Here is a 14,019-nt window from a genome sequence, read left to right as displayed (position 1 = left end):
ACAGAAATGTATATTTATTCTAGATCAGAGCTTTTTAAGCAGACAATTGATGTAATAAACCTGGACTTTAGAAATAATAATTTTGTAGCTGTGGAGAGAATCCTTAGAAAGATAGTAGACTTGAAGTAGAGAGACCAATTAGATAGCTAATTCCATATCTTAGATGAGGGGAGACGAGGACTTGAGTTAAAGGACTTGGTTGACCCCTTTCCCACTCTCTCTCCTGATTCCTTTACCTCACTTCTTAACATTCCTCAAGGAGTTTATATATTATCTCTATTCACAGGACTCTCAAATTTATATATAATCAAACCCTTGATTCTTTCCTAAGTTTCAACTCTGCACCAGCAATTTCCTGCTAGATTCTCCATCTGAATTTCTTATAGGCATCTCAAAATCAACATAGCCTCTGTATCCCAAAATGTACTCCTTTTCTTCATTCTCTATTTTTGTCAAGTTATACCACCACCATCATCCTTCTAGGCATCTAGGTTCACAACTTGAGTTGACTCTTAATTCTTAAGGCCTAGGGGGCAGCTAGGTGACACAGTGGATAGAGCACCAGCCCTGAAGTCAGGAGGACCTGAGTTCAAATCTGGTCTCAGACACTTAACACTTCCTAGCTGTGTGACTCTGGGTAAAGGCACTTATCCCCACTTACCTCAGCAAAAAAAAAAAAAAAATTCTTAATGCCAAAAATCCAGTTGCCAGGTTTTGTTATTTCTACCTCCACAACATCTTTTATCCATCCCTTCACTCTACTCTCACATCTAGCATCCTAATTCAAGCCTTTATCATTTCTCACTTAGATTTTTATTTATTTTTTAAAATTTATTTAAAAAAACAAACAGAAAAATAGAGAAGAAATACAAAACAAAATAAAACAAAAGAGAACATTGTCATGTGCTAGCAGAACAAGATGGAGGGTTCAAAATATATAGTAATAAATTACCAAATCAAGAAAGTATATATATATATATAAATGGAAGAAATTTTATTCATGAATGTCTATTTTTTTTTTACTTTCTTATAAATTGTGCTTTTGTTCTCTGCTGCATACCTTATTTTATTTTTTTCTCCTCTTTTGTCCCCCAATCCTAAGTAAGTTATAGTTTAAAAAAAATATATCTATGTATACATATATAATATATATGCACACACACACACACACCTTTCCTGTCCCTGCTGACACCTTGCTTTAATTTTGCTCCTTAACTTATCTTGCTATTACTTAACCTCTCCCCACCTGAGAATCCCTCCCTTGTCTTCTTCCTCACCCTTTGCTTCCTCATCTACCTATTCCTCCCCTACTTATGTCTTTATAGATTTTTGGAGGGTGCTATGCCCTTCATGGTATATATGTAGTGTTGCCTATTATTCCCAATGGCTCACCTTGATTTTTAAAAGAGCCTTCTAATTGTTCTTTATGTTTCAAGTTTTTTCCCTATCTAATTCATTTTCTATGTTCCTGCCAGTTAGCCATTCCTAAAGCATAGTTGTGGCTACCTCATTTCCTTGCTTAAGAGACTTCAAAGTATTCTTCTAGGATAAAATACAATCAAGCCTCCAATCTGGCATTCAATATTTTTCAAAATCTGAACCTAATCTTTCTTTTAAGAATAATTATTTATTACTTCCTCTTAAATATTCTATGTTCAGCCAAACTGGCCTGCTTACTGTCCCAATAGAAGATTTTTCATCTCCTGTCCCATGCCTTTACCTAGGCTGTCCCCCTTGCCTATGATGATTTCCCTCTTCACCTATACCTCTGGAATCTCCTCTTTTTTTTTTTTTTTTTTCCAAAACAGATGCCTTACTGTAGAATATCCTTACTCTACTTTGTAGTGTTCTCCCCTCCCCGTTTGTATTATCTGTGTATAAATTTTATTATATATTTCTGTGTATGTCTATTTTTCTGAGTAGAATGTAAATTCTTTGAGGGTAGAAACTCTGGTTTTGTCTTCATAACTAATACCTAATATAGTGTATGTCATACAGTTGGTTCTTAATGCTTTTTAAATTTTAATAGGGTATAATGGAGTGAGATATTAAATTGTGGGGCATTTTTCTAAATGGTAAAAATCTAAAAAAAAAATCACTTTAGTAAATAGTTGCTTCAGGGGTCTAGAAATTTATACACTGATAATATAAATGGAGAGGGGAGAACAGGGTAGGGGTTTCCTATAGGAGGTGGCAATCTATTTTGGGAAAAGAGGGAGACTACTCCTTGCTTTGATGTAGCCATCAACTCTTTTATAACTTAGTAAATAGTCTGAGTAGAATTGGCCAAAAAATTCATCACACTTAGCTGGATTTCAAAGACAGTAGACATGGATCATTGGATCAGTATTTAAAGTCTTTTCAGATTGGTTGAACTTTTCAGAGCTTGTAGTCCATACCACACTGAGATGTTGATACAGGACTTTGAAAAATATGAAAGAAAATTGATTCTGTGGGTGCCTAGAAGATTAGTGGGAAGATTTGTGGTCCTATTCTCATCAGATAATCTTAACTTTGAAGCTCTGAAACATTTAACCATATCATTTTCTGCTCAAGTTTCCAGTGACTTCTTAGTATCCTTTGTATCCTAGACGTCTAGGATACAAACTTCTCTCCCTAATATATAACTCTCCTTAATATATAAAGTCTCTCATAATCTGGTTCCAACATAACTTTTCAGCTCCTTCATACTCTCTAGAATCTAGCCAGGTCATATTATTTACTGTTCCTCAAACTTAGCATCTCCTGTCTTCATGCCCTTTCCCCCTTGCATTTGGAAGCATTCCTTCTTTACCTATACTTCTCTTAGCTTAAAATCCTCAACTTCCTTTAAGATTCAGCTCAAGGAAAATGTTTCCAGACTCCCCATATTTGTGGCTATTGTTACACTCCTCAAATGATCTTATCTTTATTCATTTACATATTCCGTTTCCTTTCCTTCTGTAAAATGTAAAGCTCCTTGAGGATTGGATTTGCCTTACCTTGGTCTTATCAAATTACCTCCATAGCAAACACTTAAATGTGTATTGAAGTGAATGGTATTACCCTTTTTTTTTTTTTTTTTTTTTTGCCTTTGGGATTTCAGGGTTGAATTTTGTGTCCCAGTTTAGAAGCCTCTCCTTTGGATGTTGGGAGAAAATGAAGCATTAAAGGCATTTCATTGATTGTTTCTTCTTTGTGCAGAAGCTACGACAGCCGTAATAAGCATGAGATTATTCGCTGCTTGAAAGCTTTTATGAACAACAAGGTGAGATCTTTTCCCTTCTCCATCTCCCTGTGTCTTCCACAATCCTAACCCAATTCTCTCTCCACTTACAACTCCAAAGAGTCAGCCAAGAGCATGAAGTTAAATGATTTCATTATGCTAGTTCATACCTTTTTTTTTTTTTTTTAAGTAGCACCTATACATCCTTTATTAGTCCTTTCCAGCTTAGTTGTCTTCCTCCCTTGGTGTTTTGTTTTTTTTTTTTGTCCTTTGTTTTTTGATTTCCTAACCTGCATATATTCTTTTCAAAAGTCTGATCTCTCTCCTTATTTAATAATAATAACAACATTTATATAATGTATATGCCAGACATTATGCTAAATACTCTACAAATATTATCTCATTTGATCTCACAAAACCTCTGGGAAGGTGCTATTATGATCTTCATTTTATTGGGAAAGCTGAAACAAACAGAAGTTAAGCTACTTGGCCAGGGTCATACAGTAAATAAGTGTCTGAACTTTGATTTGAACTCAGATCTCGTTGACCCAAGGAACAGCTCTATTCACTATGCCATCTAGCTACTTCCTCTCTTGTTCCACTGTAGTCTAGTACTTCTCACATATGCCTGTTTTTGGAATACCCTTGCTTTTTCTGTTTTTACTCATAATAAAAAAAAAAGATAACTTGATATCAGATTAGTTCTCCCTTATTCATTTACACACTTATTTGTATTAATGAGTAATAATTCTTCTCTATCTTTGGAGAACTTGGGTTCTTATATCTCTGCAGGAAGAGATTTTGCTTGACTTGTAGTCTAGGAGTCTGCTGAGAAAGATGCATGAGATTCTGTTCCTTCACATTCTGTCATTGGGATCTTAAGTCTTTACATCCTTCTTTTCTGTTATTCCTTTGCTAGTTTGGGATCAAGACGATGTTGGAAACAGAAGAAGGAATCCTACTGCTGGTCAGAGCCATGGACCCTGCTGTCCCTAATATGATGATTGATGCAGCCAAGCTTCTGTCTGCTCTTTGCATTCTACCACAGCCTGAGGATATGTATGTGATTTGAAATTTTCTTCTTTCCCCATTTCCTTTCCCTTTTTTTAAAATCTCTCAAAGTATATGTGCTAGAGGGATGGTTTGCTTGGGTTTGAGGGAATATGACATTTGAACTCAGTTGCTTGGACACTGTCTCTTTATACTTGGTATAGAATTTGGTGATTCTCATTCCTAGTACAAGAGTCATAAGTGGAAACTGTATTAGGAGGACTAGTAAATGAGATCTTTGGGCCACTGTCTACTTTTGAAGCCTCTGAGGAGTAGTATAAACAGTGGTATGGCAATTTTCCTTTATTTATAGAAAGATCTTCTTGTGTCATTGTGCCAGAATAATTGTACTCTTTCTTTTCCCTTCTTACCCTACCCTTACTCTGGGGTAAGACTCTGAATAATCCATCTTTCTTTTTCCCTAATCTTTTTTCCCTCATCTTCCACTCACTACCTCCAATATAGGAATGAACGTGTTCTGGAGGCTATGACAGAGCGAGCAGAGATGGAGGAAGTAGACCGCTTCCAGCCTCTCTTGGAGGGATTAAAGAGTGGAACCTCTATTGCTCTCAAGGTTTGTAAACTGAGAGCAGCGCCTGAGAACTAAATGTGGGGGGCAATATTTCTTGCATCTTCCAGTCTCTCAATAGAACAAATTGAGTGTCTTCTTTTTGTGTCCTTTATGCTAAAGGATAAATATGGGACTTCTTTTCCAAGAAAGGAAACTTTCTTGGATATCACATTTTAGGAAAGTCATTGGTAAGCTGGAGCATATCTAGCATGATGGCAGGCAGTTCTGGAGATCATATTCTATAAAAATTGGTTAAAAGAACTAAGAATATTTAATTTAGAAAAGGGAAGACTTAGAGGAGTATGATGCTAGTTTTCAAGTATTTAGAAATTATGGGAGAAAAAGACTTGTTTTACTTGGTCCTGAAGTAGGGCCTGGTAAAAGCCATTGTTTGGAAGTTATAAGGAAATATTTTCAAATAATTAGGATTGGCTAATTGTGGAGTACACAAAAGATACTAGGTCTTCAAATAGAAGCTAGATGACCACTTGTCAGTGGGTACTGTACAAAATTTTAGAAATTTTGATTAGATACATTTTGGATTGAGAGACACTTTGACATGGGGGATTGTAGTTAGATTCATTAGGGTTCAAGTCCAAACCAGTGAGTGAACCTTGGGCAAATCATTCAGTCTCTCAGTGTCCCCATCATTGCATCTCTCTTAAGACTGAGTTACAGATGAATTGCTGATGGCCATGGTAGAGGAAGTTTCCTTACTGAAGACCTTCCTATACTAACGATAGATGTTGGCTAAAAAAGAAAAAAAGGTCTGATCACTCATTTTTAATTCATCTTTGATGAGGAAATTGATGTGACTATCTTATAGCTGGGAAAATTGAATTTTAAAATAAAATAGATACTTGCCCAATCCAGAGTTTCACAGTCCCAGGAATCATATTAAAAACTTTGATCTATTCAGGCTAGTGTTTAAATTGGGCCTCATGACTTTTAATAGCTTTTGTAAGATCTATGCTAGGTATGTATTTTCCTCTTAAAAATAAATTAAATGGAAAAAAGTTCCTTAGTTTCCTCCAGAAGTTAACCTGACCCAGTTGTCTTATCTTTCCATCTTAGGTGGGATGTCTACAATTGATCAATGCCCTAATCACACCTGCAGAAGAACTTGATTTCAGAGTCCATATCCGAAGTGAGCTGATGCGCTCAGGTCTGCAGCAAGTACTTAAGGTGAGGGCAGGTCCTCAAAATTATGTGAATTGGTTTTTCCTTTTTTCTTTGCACTAATAGCTCTCATTTTCTTGAAAACCTTGTTCATAATTATAAAACAATTTTGGAAAACAATGAAGACATAATGGACACTTTTCTGTTGTCTGTTTTTGACTGTTGATAGGATCTGCGACTGATGGAGAATGAAGATATGAAGGTACAGCTGGCTGTGTTTGATGAGCAAGGGGAGGAGGATTCCTATGACCTGAAGGGAAGATTGGAAGATATACGAATGGAAATGGAATATCCTTCTGCTACATAGTGGCTCCAAATGTGATGCTTTTGTTAAATTGAGTTGTAGTAGCTGATTTTGGGGTGAAATCCTTATGTGCTTAGAAAGATTTCACTGTATTTAAGAAACTCAGATCCATATATAATTGACCCAGCAAAAGAACTTTGTAGGCAGTCTTTACAGTATTCTTAAGCTTCTCTTTTCTGAGACTCCTCAGACAAAGACATCAGAAAGTCCTTTATAATAGAAGAGGCCAAAAAAAATTAGTATTTACTTCCTGGGAATACTATGAGATTTGAATGTAATTGACAGAAGTCAAGGAATGTGGTCAAAACATGACCTTTTAAGGAGATGTGTATGTCTCTTAACTCCTTTGTACTTACTTCTTAGATGAGATTGAGAGTCGCTAACAAATATTTGGTTATGTGTTGAGATCTGATGCTAGTACTTGTGCAGTTACTTTATGTTCTCTTTGCTACTACTTGATCCTTTAGATCTGAAGAATTTTACAACATAACCCTTTTGCACAGTGGTCTTTTGAGTTGAGGGGGCTTTTTCTGGGGAGGTGGACAGGTTTTTAAGGTGGGGCATGGTGGGCATCTTACTAGTATCATTGCATTTCCACAAGTGTCAGGAATAATCAGTGACTAGTCTAATTTCCAAAAGTCATGCTTTCCTTAGCCCTTGCCTCTTTCCCACTGATTTCAGTGAAGTTTTTCAGATCCTCCTGAACACAGTTAAGGATTCAAAGGCTGAGCCACTCTTCCTATCTATCCTGCAGCATCTGCTGCTGGTCCGAAATGACTACGAGGCCAGGTGTGGTGATTGGCAGGGTCCTTGGGAAAGCTAGAGGCAGGCACTACTTTGGTGTTAAAGGGATAAAACAAACTTTTAGATTATAGGGTAGAGGTAGTAATGAAAACTAAGGATCAGCATTCCTGCACAGCCATAGTTGTCTGATAATTTTCTCTCTAATTAGGCAAAAAAACTACCCCTGTTGGCTTAAAAGATGTAAAGGGTACAATTTATTTTGGGGTGGGGACAGTTTAAGGTTTTAATCTTTAAAGTTATTTCCTTTTGGAGTAAAGGAGCTATATATTTGCCCATTTTATTGAAAAGGAATAGTCAGCAGATGATGGTAGTCTTGTCTTTTCAGAGGAAGAGAAGGATTCTGTGAGAGAGAAGGAGTGTAAAAATGGAGAGCAGGAATTTTTGGCTTTTGATAATACAGAAAACAGGGTAGCTGAAGTAGAATAGATCATGGCATGGCTATAGTGACCTTATTTCAGATTTCTAAAAAAGATCTTATCTCAATTTTTTTTTCCCCTGGGACTCCATACTGAGTTAGTAATTGATTCAGTTGTTCAACCAACATTTATTAAGGGTTTTTTTGTGCTAGATACTGCACTAAATGATGGGGACAAAGAAAGTTAACAGAAAATCTTTTGTTTCTAAGAGCTCACATTCTAATGAGGGAGTACAGAGTTTCAAATAACTGTACAAAGTATGGGCAGGATGAATTTGAAATAATCATTAGAGGAGAGGCACTAAAACTGTTTATTGTAGCCATGTGACTTCTAGAGCCCAGACCTTCTTTGGATCTGAGGGTATTTTAGTTATTTCTCACTTCCTTTTTCTTTTCTGCAGACCTCAGTACTATAAACTGATAGATGAGTGTATATCCCAGATAGTGCTTCACAAGAATGGTGCTGATCCCGACTTCAAGTGCCGACACCTCCAAGTAGACATTGAAGGATTGATTGGTAAGCACAGGGGTTACTTACTGCTGCCTTTGCTTTTCATCATCTCATATCTCCCTTCCCAGTTAATTAGCCAGAAGAATAAACATTTATTAAATGCCAGACATAATACTAGGTGCTGGAGAGGCAGACAAAAATGACATAACACTCTTCAGGAAATTCACATTCTGTAGAGTGAGATAGCATGTTCACGTATGAATATGTCCAAAATGAATACCAAGTCATTTTGTGGAAAGGCTTCGTATAGATGGTGTCATTTGAGCCTAGCTCTAAAGGAAATTAGGGGTTCTGTGAGGCAAATGAGGAAAGGAGAGCTTTTCAAGCTTGTGTCAAGGCTTGGAGATGGGCAATTGTGTGTTTTGCGTGAAGAACAATACTAAGGCTAGTTTGGCTGTAATGAAGAATATCTGAAAAGAAACCAATATATAATAATACTGGAAACATAAGTTGGAGACAAACTAAGAACTTAAAGGGCCAAATACCAAATGGAAGCATTTATTTTATTCTTTATCTTGTCCTTTTCTCCTTTCTGTGCTCCAATCTCTTATCACCAACTACTACCTTTGGGCATTTTGAATTAAATGCCCTAAAATCATCTCAGATGCAACATATCCAAAATAACTATCTTGCTTTTTTACACTATTATCTTCTGCACTTCTGTAGTTAACAATCCAGTACAGCACTTTCTTTCCAGTCACTCAGGTTCACCACCTCATTGTCATCTAAAGCTCTTCTCACTGACCTCAGATACCCCATCAGTTATCAAATCTTATCATTTCTACCTCTGCATCTATCTATTACATCTAACATCTTTTCTCTCTAAATAGTCACCATTATAGTTTAAATCCTTATCTAAATTGTTGCAATAACCTCCTAACTAGTCTACCTATCTCAGGTCTTTGTTCAATACATTCTATCCTCCACACAACTGCCAAAATGTGTTTTTCAAAGTCCAAGTCTAATAACCATGTCACAGCTTTATTCAGTAAACTTCATTCTTTATTCTCAAGGGTATTTGGATCCTTTTTTATCTAGAATAAAATAAAACTCCTCTATTTGGCATTAAAATCCTTTACAATCCAGCCTTGGTGTATCCTTTTGGTCTTAATTACATGTTCCTGTCACATCCTTTATGATTTGGTTGTTCTATCCTTACTTTTTTTTCATATATGACTTTACATTTCCTATTCCTATGCCTTGGCATCTAGGGAAGGCAAATTTCTTAAGGGGTGTATGTGTGCGCACGCACATGTGTGTGCGTGCGCATGCGCAGTTTGTGGAGGGGGGAGGAGAAAAGAGATCTGTTCTTTCAATATCTTCCAGGGGGATATTACAAAAGCACAAAAATCTTTACTTTGAGTGTACTACCCCTCATTTCTTCCTTTTAGAACCCCTAGTTTCCTCAGAGACTGAACTCAAGCTCTGTCTTCTTCATGAAGCCTTTCCTGAATCTCAAGCTAGTAGCAACCCATTCATAAAAATCATCTTAGTGTTCATCCTTTCCTCTCTCCCTCCCTCCCTTCCTTTCTTCCTCCTTTCCTTTCTTCTTTCCTCCCTCTCTTCCTCCTTCCCATCTTATTACCTACCCAAATAGAAAATGTAATCTTTAGGTCAGGAATTCATTTGACCTTGCCTTCAGGAACATCACTTCAGTAAACTCTGTAAAGAATATATTGGATTGGGAAGGGCCTTGAAGCAGGGAGACCTAGGAGAAGGCTATTGCAAAAGATTAATTTGAAAAAAAAAAAAAAAAAAAGGACATTTATCCCAAGATTAAGTAGATTATATCAGCACTTATAAATATTTGGCCTTCAACATGTTTTCCTTACTTTGATGCTACTATTTAAAGCAGGATTGGGAAACCTTTTCTCTGCCAAGGGCCATTTGGATATTTAGAACATCATTTGCAGGCCCTACAAAATTATCAATTTATAGACTCAAGCAGTGGGAGGTGGTTGTACCTAGCTTTCAGCTCATCATCATCTGTGGTTGGCTTAGCAGATGATTTTGAGGGCCAAACATTCCCCACCCTTGATTTAAAGGAACATTAATGGACAAGTCAACTTTCTATTACAAGTCCCTAAAACTTTTTTCTATTTGAAGTAGGAGCTAATCTATTGATAAATAAAATGTTGATTCCTTCTCTATATGAACATGGGAAAAACAGCAGATTCTGGAAGATAGAAATGCTGCACTCATAGGAGCTCCTTCCCTTCTTAAGGTTAGATTCTGAAGTCAAGATTCTCCCCTCAAAGCCAAACCAGTCAGATACATTAGTTAGGTAGATGGTAAGATTAAATATAATCTCAAAATAGTTTATCTAGACTTTTCACAATTTACTAAAGGATGAATTTGACTTTATATCATTTTAAAGTCCAGGATTCAATATACCTGGTTTTCTTTATATCCTTGGAACTAGGATGAAGTAATGGGCTTGAATATCTGGAAAATGGGCTAGATTGTTAGGAGGAGATATATCTTTTTATTTTCAAATACTAAGTAGGAAAATAATACCACTTACCACAAAGAAGGCAAAACAAAATTGTAAGTATGAAGTTATCTTCAATCTTTTGGGCATTATAATCATTTAGGTCAATTCCCTTTTAATCACAGGGCATAGGATGACTGTCAGTGGGAGCTTTGTTGCTCTTTAGCTTCTTTCTATTCATATGGGGAGAGCATCAACATCTATGAACCTCTTTAAAAGAAGTGAACATCATCAGATTATGTTCTTAATGAAGGAGACCATATGAAAGCTGATGATAATCTTCTATATATTTAATTTCAATTGTTGCTGATGTCATTTATGTTTTTGAACTTGTACAACTAGAAGGATGATACCACCTCTTATGGAAATAGGAAAATAAAGCATATAAGAGAAAATATAGTTCTAGATCCAAAAAGTTTACTAGTCTGTCTCCCTGTCTTGTATCTAGATCTCATCCTTATTTTTACACATATGCTCACAACTTTGAGCCTATGTAACATCTGGGAGGTACTTCAGTAGATTCTAGGAGGATCATGCTTTGTATATAAAATTAGTGATTATAAGCCCATTTAGGTTGAATGTAATGGGGAAAAAAAGGTATCTATTTTTAAAAATATATTCTAGAGGATACAAGAAAGATTCTTGGTTAGCATGGAATGAGAGGGCAGAGAGAATTGGAAATTTTACTTATCTTTTTTTTGTTTCAGATCAAATGATTGATAAAACAAAAGTGGAGAAAACTGAGGCCAAAGCTATAGAGTTGGAAAAGAAGGTAATTATGGGGAGCTAAGGAAAGTTTAATTAAAGCATCTCCATCATCTTTTTGTCCAAAAGTCAATCATCCCTGCCCAGCCCACTACTTTGCTCTTTCCCTCCACTCTTCTCTCCACATTTGCCCCTTTTCTAGTTAATCTGCTAAGGTTGGCACACAGTTTGGATCCATGGAAAGAGTCCTGTTTTTGGACCTTATATAGCTGCTTAGTTTGGAAAGCAGCATGGATATGGACATGTAGAAACATTATTTTGTGCTATTTTCTTTCCTGGGCCATCAACAATATAGCTGTCAAAAATGGTGACCCTGAATAATCAACTGCTCTCTTGGTTTGTGTTGACATTCTTAGGTTTCTTGGAGCAATAAGGTCCTGAATAGGTCTAGATTTTTGTGGCTATGATTTTATCTATGTTCACCTGGCCCTGTGTTCTTTGGTTTTGGATTCCTGATGGCCATCCTTGGGCATGTTAGTGCTCTTTTGTGGGAAAGAGTGGCTTTTACTCCCAAATTCCCTTCTGTATGCCTTGCTTTCTACATTTTAAAGAGCTATAAAAATAAATGCAAGCTAATTCCACTAACTGGCCAGGTTGAATGAAGGAAATGTCCTTAAACTTCAGACCTATATTTGTGACTCCAGAAATAGGATGACCCATTGGAATAATATCTAGGATTTCCCACTCTCAACTCCTAAGTTTTTAGGTCAAGGCATTATCATTCTCCCTAGGCATTGCCTCTGGTATGGGGCAGCTCCAGAGGTAAAATAAAACTATAATATGGTATGTGAGACAATATCTTGTCCTGAGAGATAGAGGAGCTTCCTGAAATACTGATTGTTTTTTTATTTAGCTGGACTCAGAGCTAACTGCCCGGCATGAGCTACAGGTGGAAATGAAAAAGATGGAGGGTGACTTTGAACAGAAACTCCAGGAACTACAAGGAGAGAAGCAAACATTGGATGCAGAGAAACAACAATTAGCTACTGAGAAAAAGGACCTGGAAGCTGAAGTCTCTCAGCTGACTGGAAAGGTAATATTGGGGCAGGGGAGATAGTATATGTAGCCACCTATTAAAATTGGTCATTCTAAAGCCTCAAAAAAGGCATTCTTAAGAATTGGAATGAATTACCCTTTGCTGGGAATGTAGGTGGAAAGTGCTCAATTTCTTATGTTGTGTCACTTTCTTCTGTAGGTTGCCAGTTTGTCTAAGGAGCTAGAAGATGCCAAAAAGGACATGGCTTCTCTCTCAGCTGCAGTTGTCTCTTCTGTTCCTCTTGCCCCTAGCAGTGATACTATTCCTTCTGCCCCTCCTCTGCTTAGTGACTCCCACATACCTCCTCCTTTAGCTAGTGGTATTAATGTTCCTCCCCCTCCTCCTCTGCCTGGTGGCATTAATATACCCCCTCCACCCCCTCCGCCTCCCCTGCCTGGTGGAGCTGGCATTCCTCCTCCTCCCCCCCTACCTGGTGGAGCTGGCATTCCTCCTCCTCCCCCCCTACCTGGTGGAACTGGCATTCCTCCTCCTCCCCCCCTACCTGGTGGAGCTGGCATTCCTCCTCCTCCCCCCCTACCTGGTGGAGCTGGCATTCCTCCTCCTCCCCCCCTACCTGGTGGAGCTGGCATTCCTCCTCCTCCCCCCCTACCTGGTGGAGCTGGCATTCCTCCTCCTCCCCCCCTACCTGGTGGAGCTGGCATTCCTCCTCCTCCCCCCCTACCTGGTGGAGCTGGCATTCCTCCTCCCCCTCCCCTGCCTGGTGGAGCTGGAATGCCCCCCCCTCCTCCTCCTTTACCTGGTGGAATCCCTCCACCCCCTCCTCTCTCAGGGGTTCCTGGTATCCCTCCACCTCCCCCAGGAATGGGTATGCCTCCACCTCCCCCTGCATTTGGGGGTCTGGGAGTGACTGCGGCTCCAGTTCTGCCCTATGGCTTGGTTCCAAAGAAGCTTTATAAGCCAGAGGTGCAGCTCCGAAGGCCAAACTGGTCCAAGGTAAGTGCTGTTGCCAAATTCAAAAGTTCATAGTCAAGAAACTGCATCTGATTCTTGCCTTAGTCTTTTTTTAAGTGGTTAAACTCCCAGGATAGACTTCCCTTACTTTCCTTTGCCCCAGCATTGTCTTCTGGTGTTAGCATCATTCAACAACGATTTATTAAGCTTATATATACAGACCTTTGCTTTTAAATTTTGGATTTATCAACTTAATGTATTTAACCTTTTACTCCAGAAGATGGCAGCACTGTGGTAACAGAATTTCACAATCAGCCATTCCATAGTTTTTAGGCAGCTGATAATGCCCTGCTGTAAAAGTCATGGATTCCATTTGTCATTAAAATGCATACATCTGTATCTTTTCTTCCTGTTAGAACTGATCATGTCTAAACTTAATCTTACAAGAGTGTACTTTGAAACCATTAGGAGTCTGAGTAAATTGCCTTCTCCTAGGGCTCAGACTCAAATGAAAAGAGATTAATGGGGTCAGGTGATTGACTTATTCACTTGACAGAATTAACACATTTAGAATTAGATCTAGTTAAAAGAAGTATCAGGAATACCACAGTATCTGGAGTCTTAAAGTTACTAGAGCTAGAGAGATTTGAATGTATAATTAAGAGAGCAGAGAGAATTAAGCTCTCTTTGTTTTAATTTGGAGTCCATATCTCTTGTTCCAGCTTTAAAAATTGTAGCTGCTTCATTACTTTTTTTTTTTTTTTTTTTTTTTTTTG

The 14,019-nt window shown here is 37.8% G+C and overlaps 1 protein-coding gene across 3 annotated transcripts in view; it reads left to right on the top strand.

Annotated features, from left to right (window-relative positions):
* Positions 1 to 14,019, top strand: part of DIAPH1 (diaphanous related formin 1) — an 81,137-nt gene that overhangs the window by 30,654 nt on the left and 36,464 nt on the right. For 2 of the 3 annotated variants that reach the window (XM_031953426.1, XM_031953428.1), the window contains 10 exons: positions 3,184 to 3,247; positions 4,125 to 4,264; positions 4,721 to 4,829; positions 5,901 to 6,011; positions 6,175 to 6,293; positions 6,982 to 7,098; positions 7,930 to 8,045; positions 11,238 to 11,302; positions 12,149 to 12,328; positions 12,491 to 13,285. In XM_031953426.1, coding sequence (XP_031809286.1) covers positions 3,184 to 3,247; positions 4,125 to 4,264; positions 4,721 to 4,829; positions 5,901 to 6,011; positions 6,175 to 6,293; positions 6,982 to 7,098; positions 7,930 to 8,045; positions 11,238 to 11,302; positions 12,149 to 12,328; positions 12,491 to 13,285 — 1,816 coding nt within the window. The remainder of the gene's footprint in view (positions 1 to 3,183; positions 3,248 to 4,124; positions 4,265 to 4,720; positions 4,830 to 5,900; positions 6,012 to 6,174; positions 6,294 to 6,981; positions 7,099 to 7,929; positions 8,046 to 11,237; positions 11,303 to 12,148; positions 12,329 to 12,490; positions 13,286 to 14,019) is intronic. The other variant, XM_031953427.1, reaches the window with a different exon arrangement.

This window comes from Sarcophilus harrisii, chromosome 2, assembly GCF_902635505.1.
Source record: "Sarcophilus harrisii chromosome 2, mSarHar1.11, whole genome shotgun sequence".
Classification (NCBI taxonomy): domain Eukaryota; kingdom Metazoa; phylum Chordata; class Mammalia; order Dasyuromorphia; family Dasyuridae; genus Sarcophilus; species Sarcophilus harrisii.
This window is presented reverse-complemented; position numbering and strand designations above follow the sequence as displayed.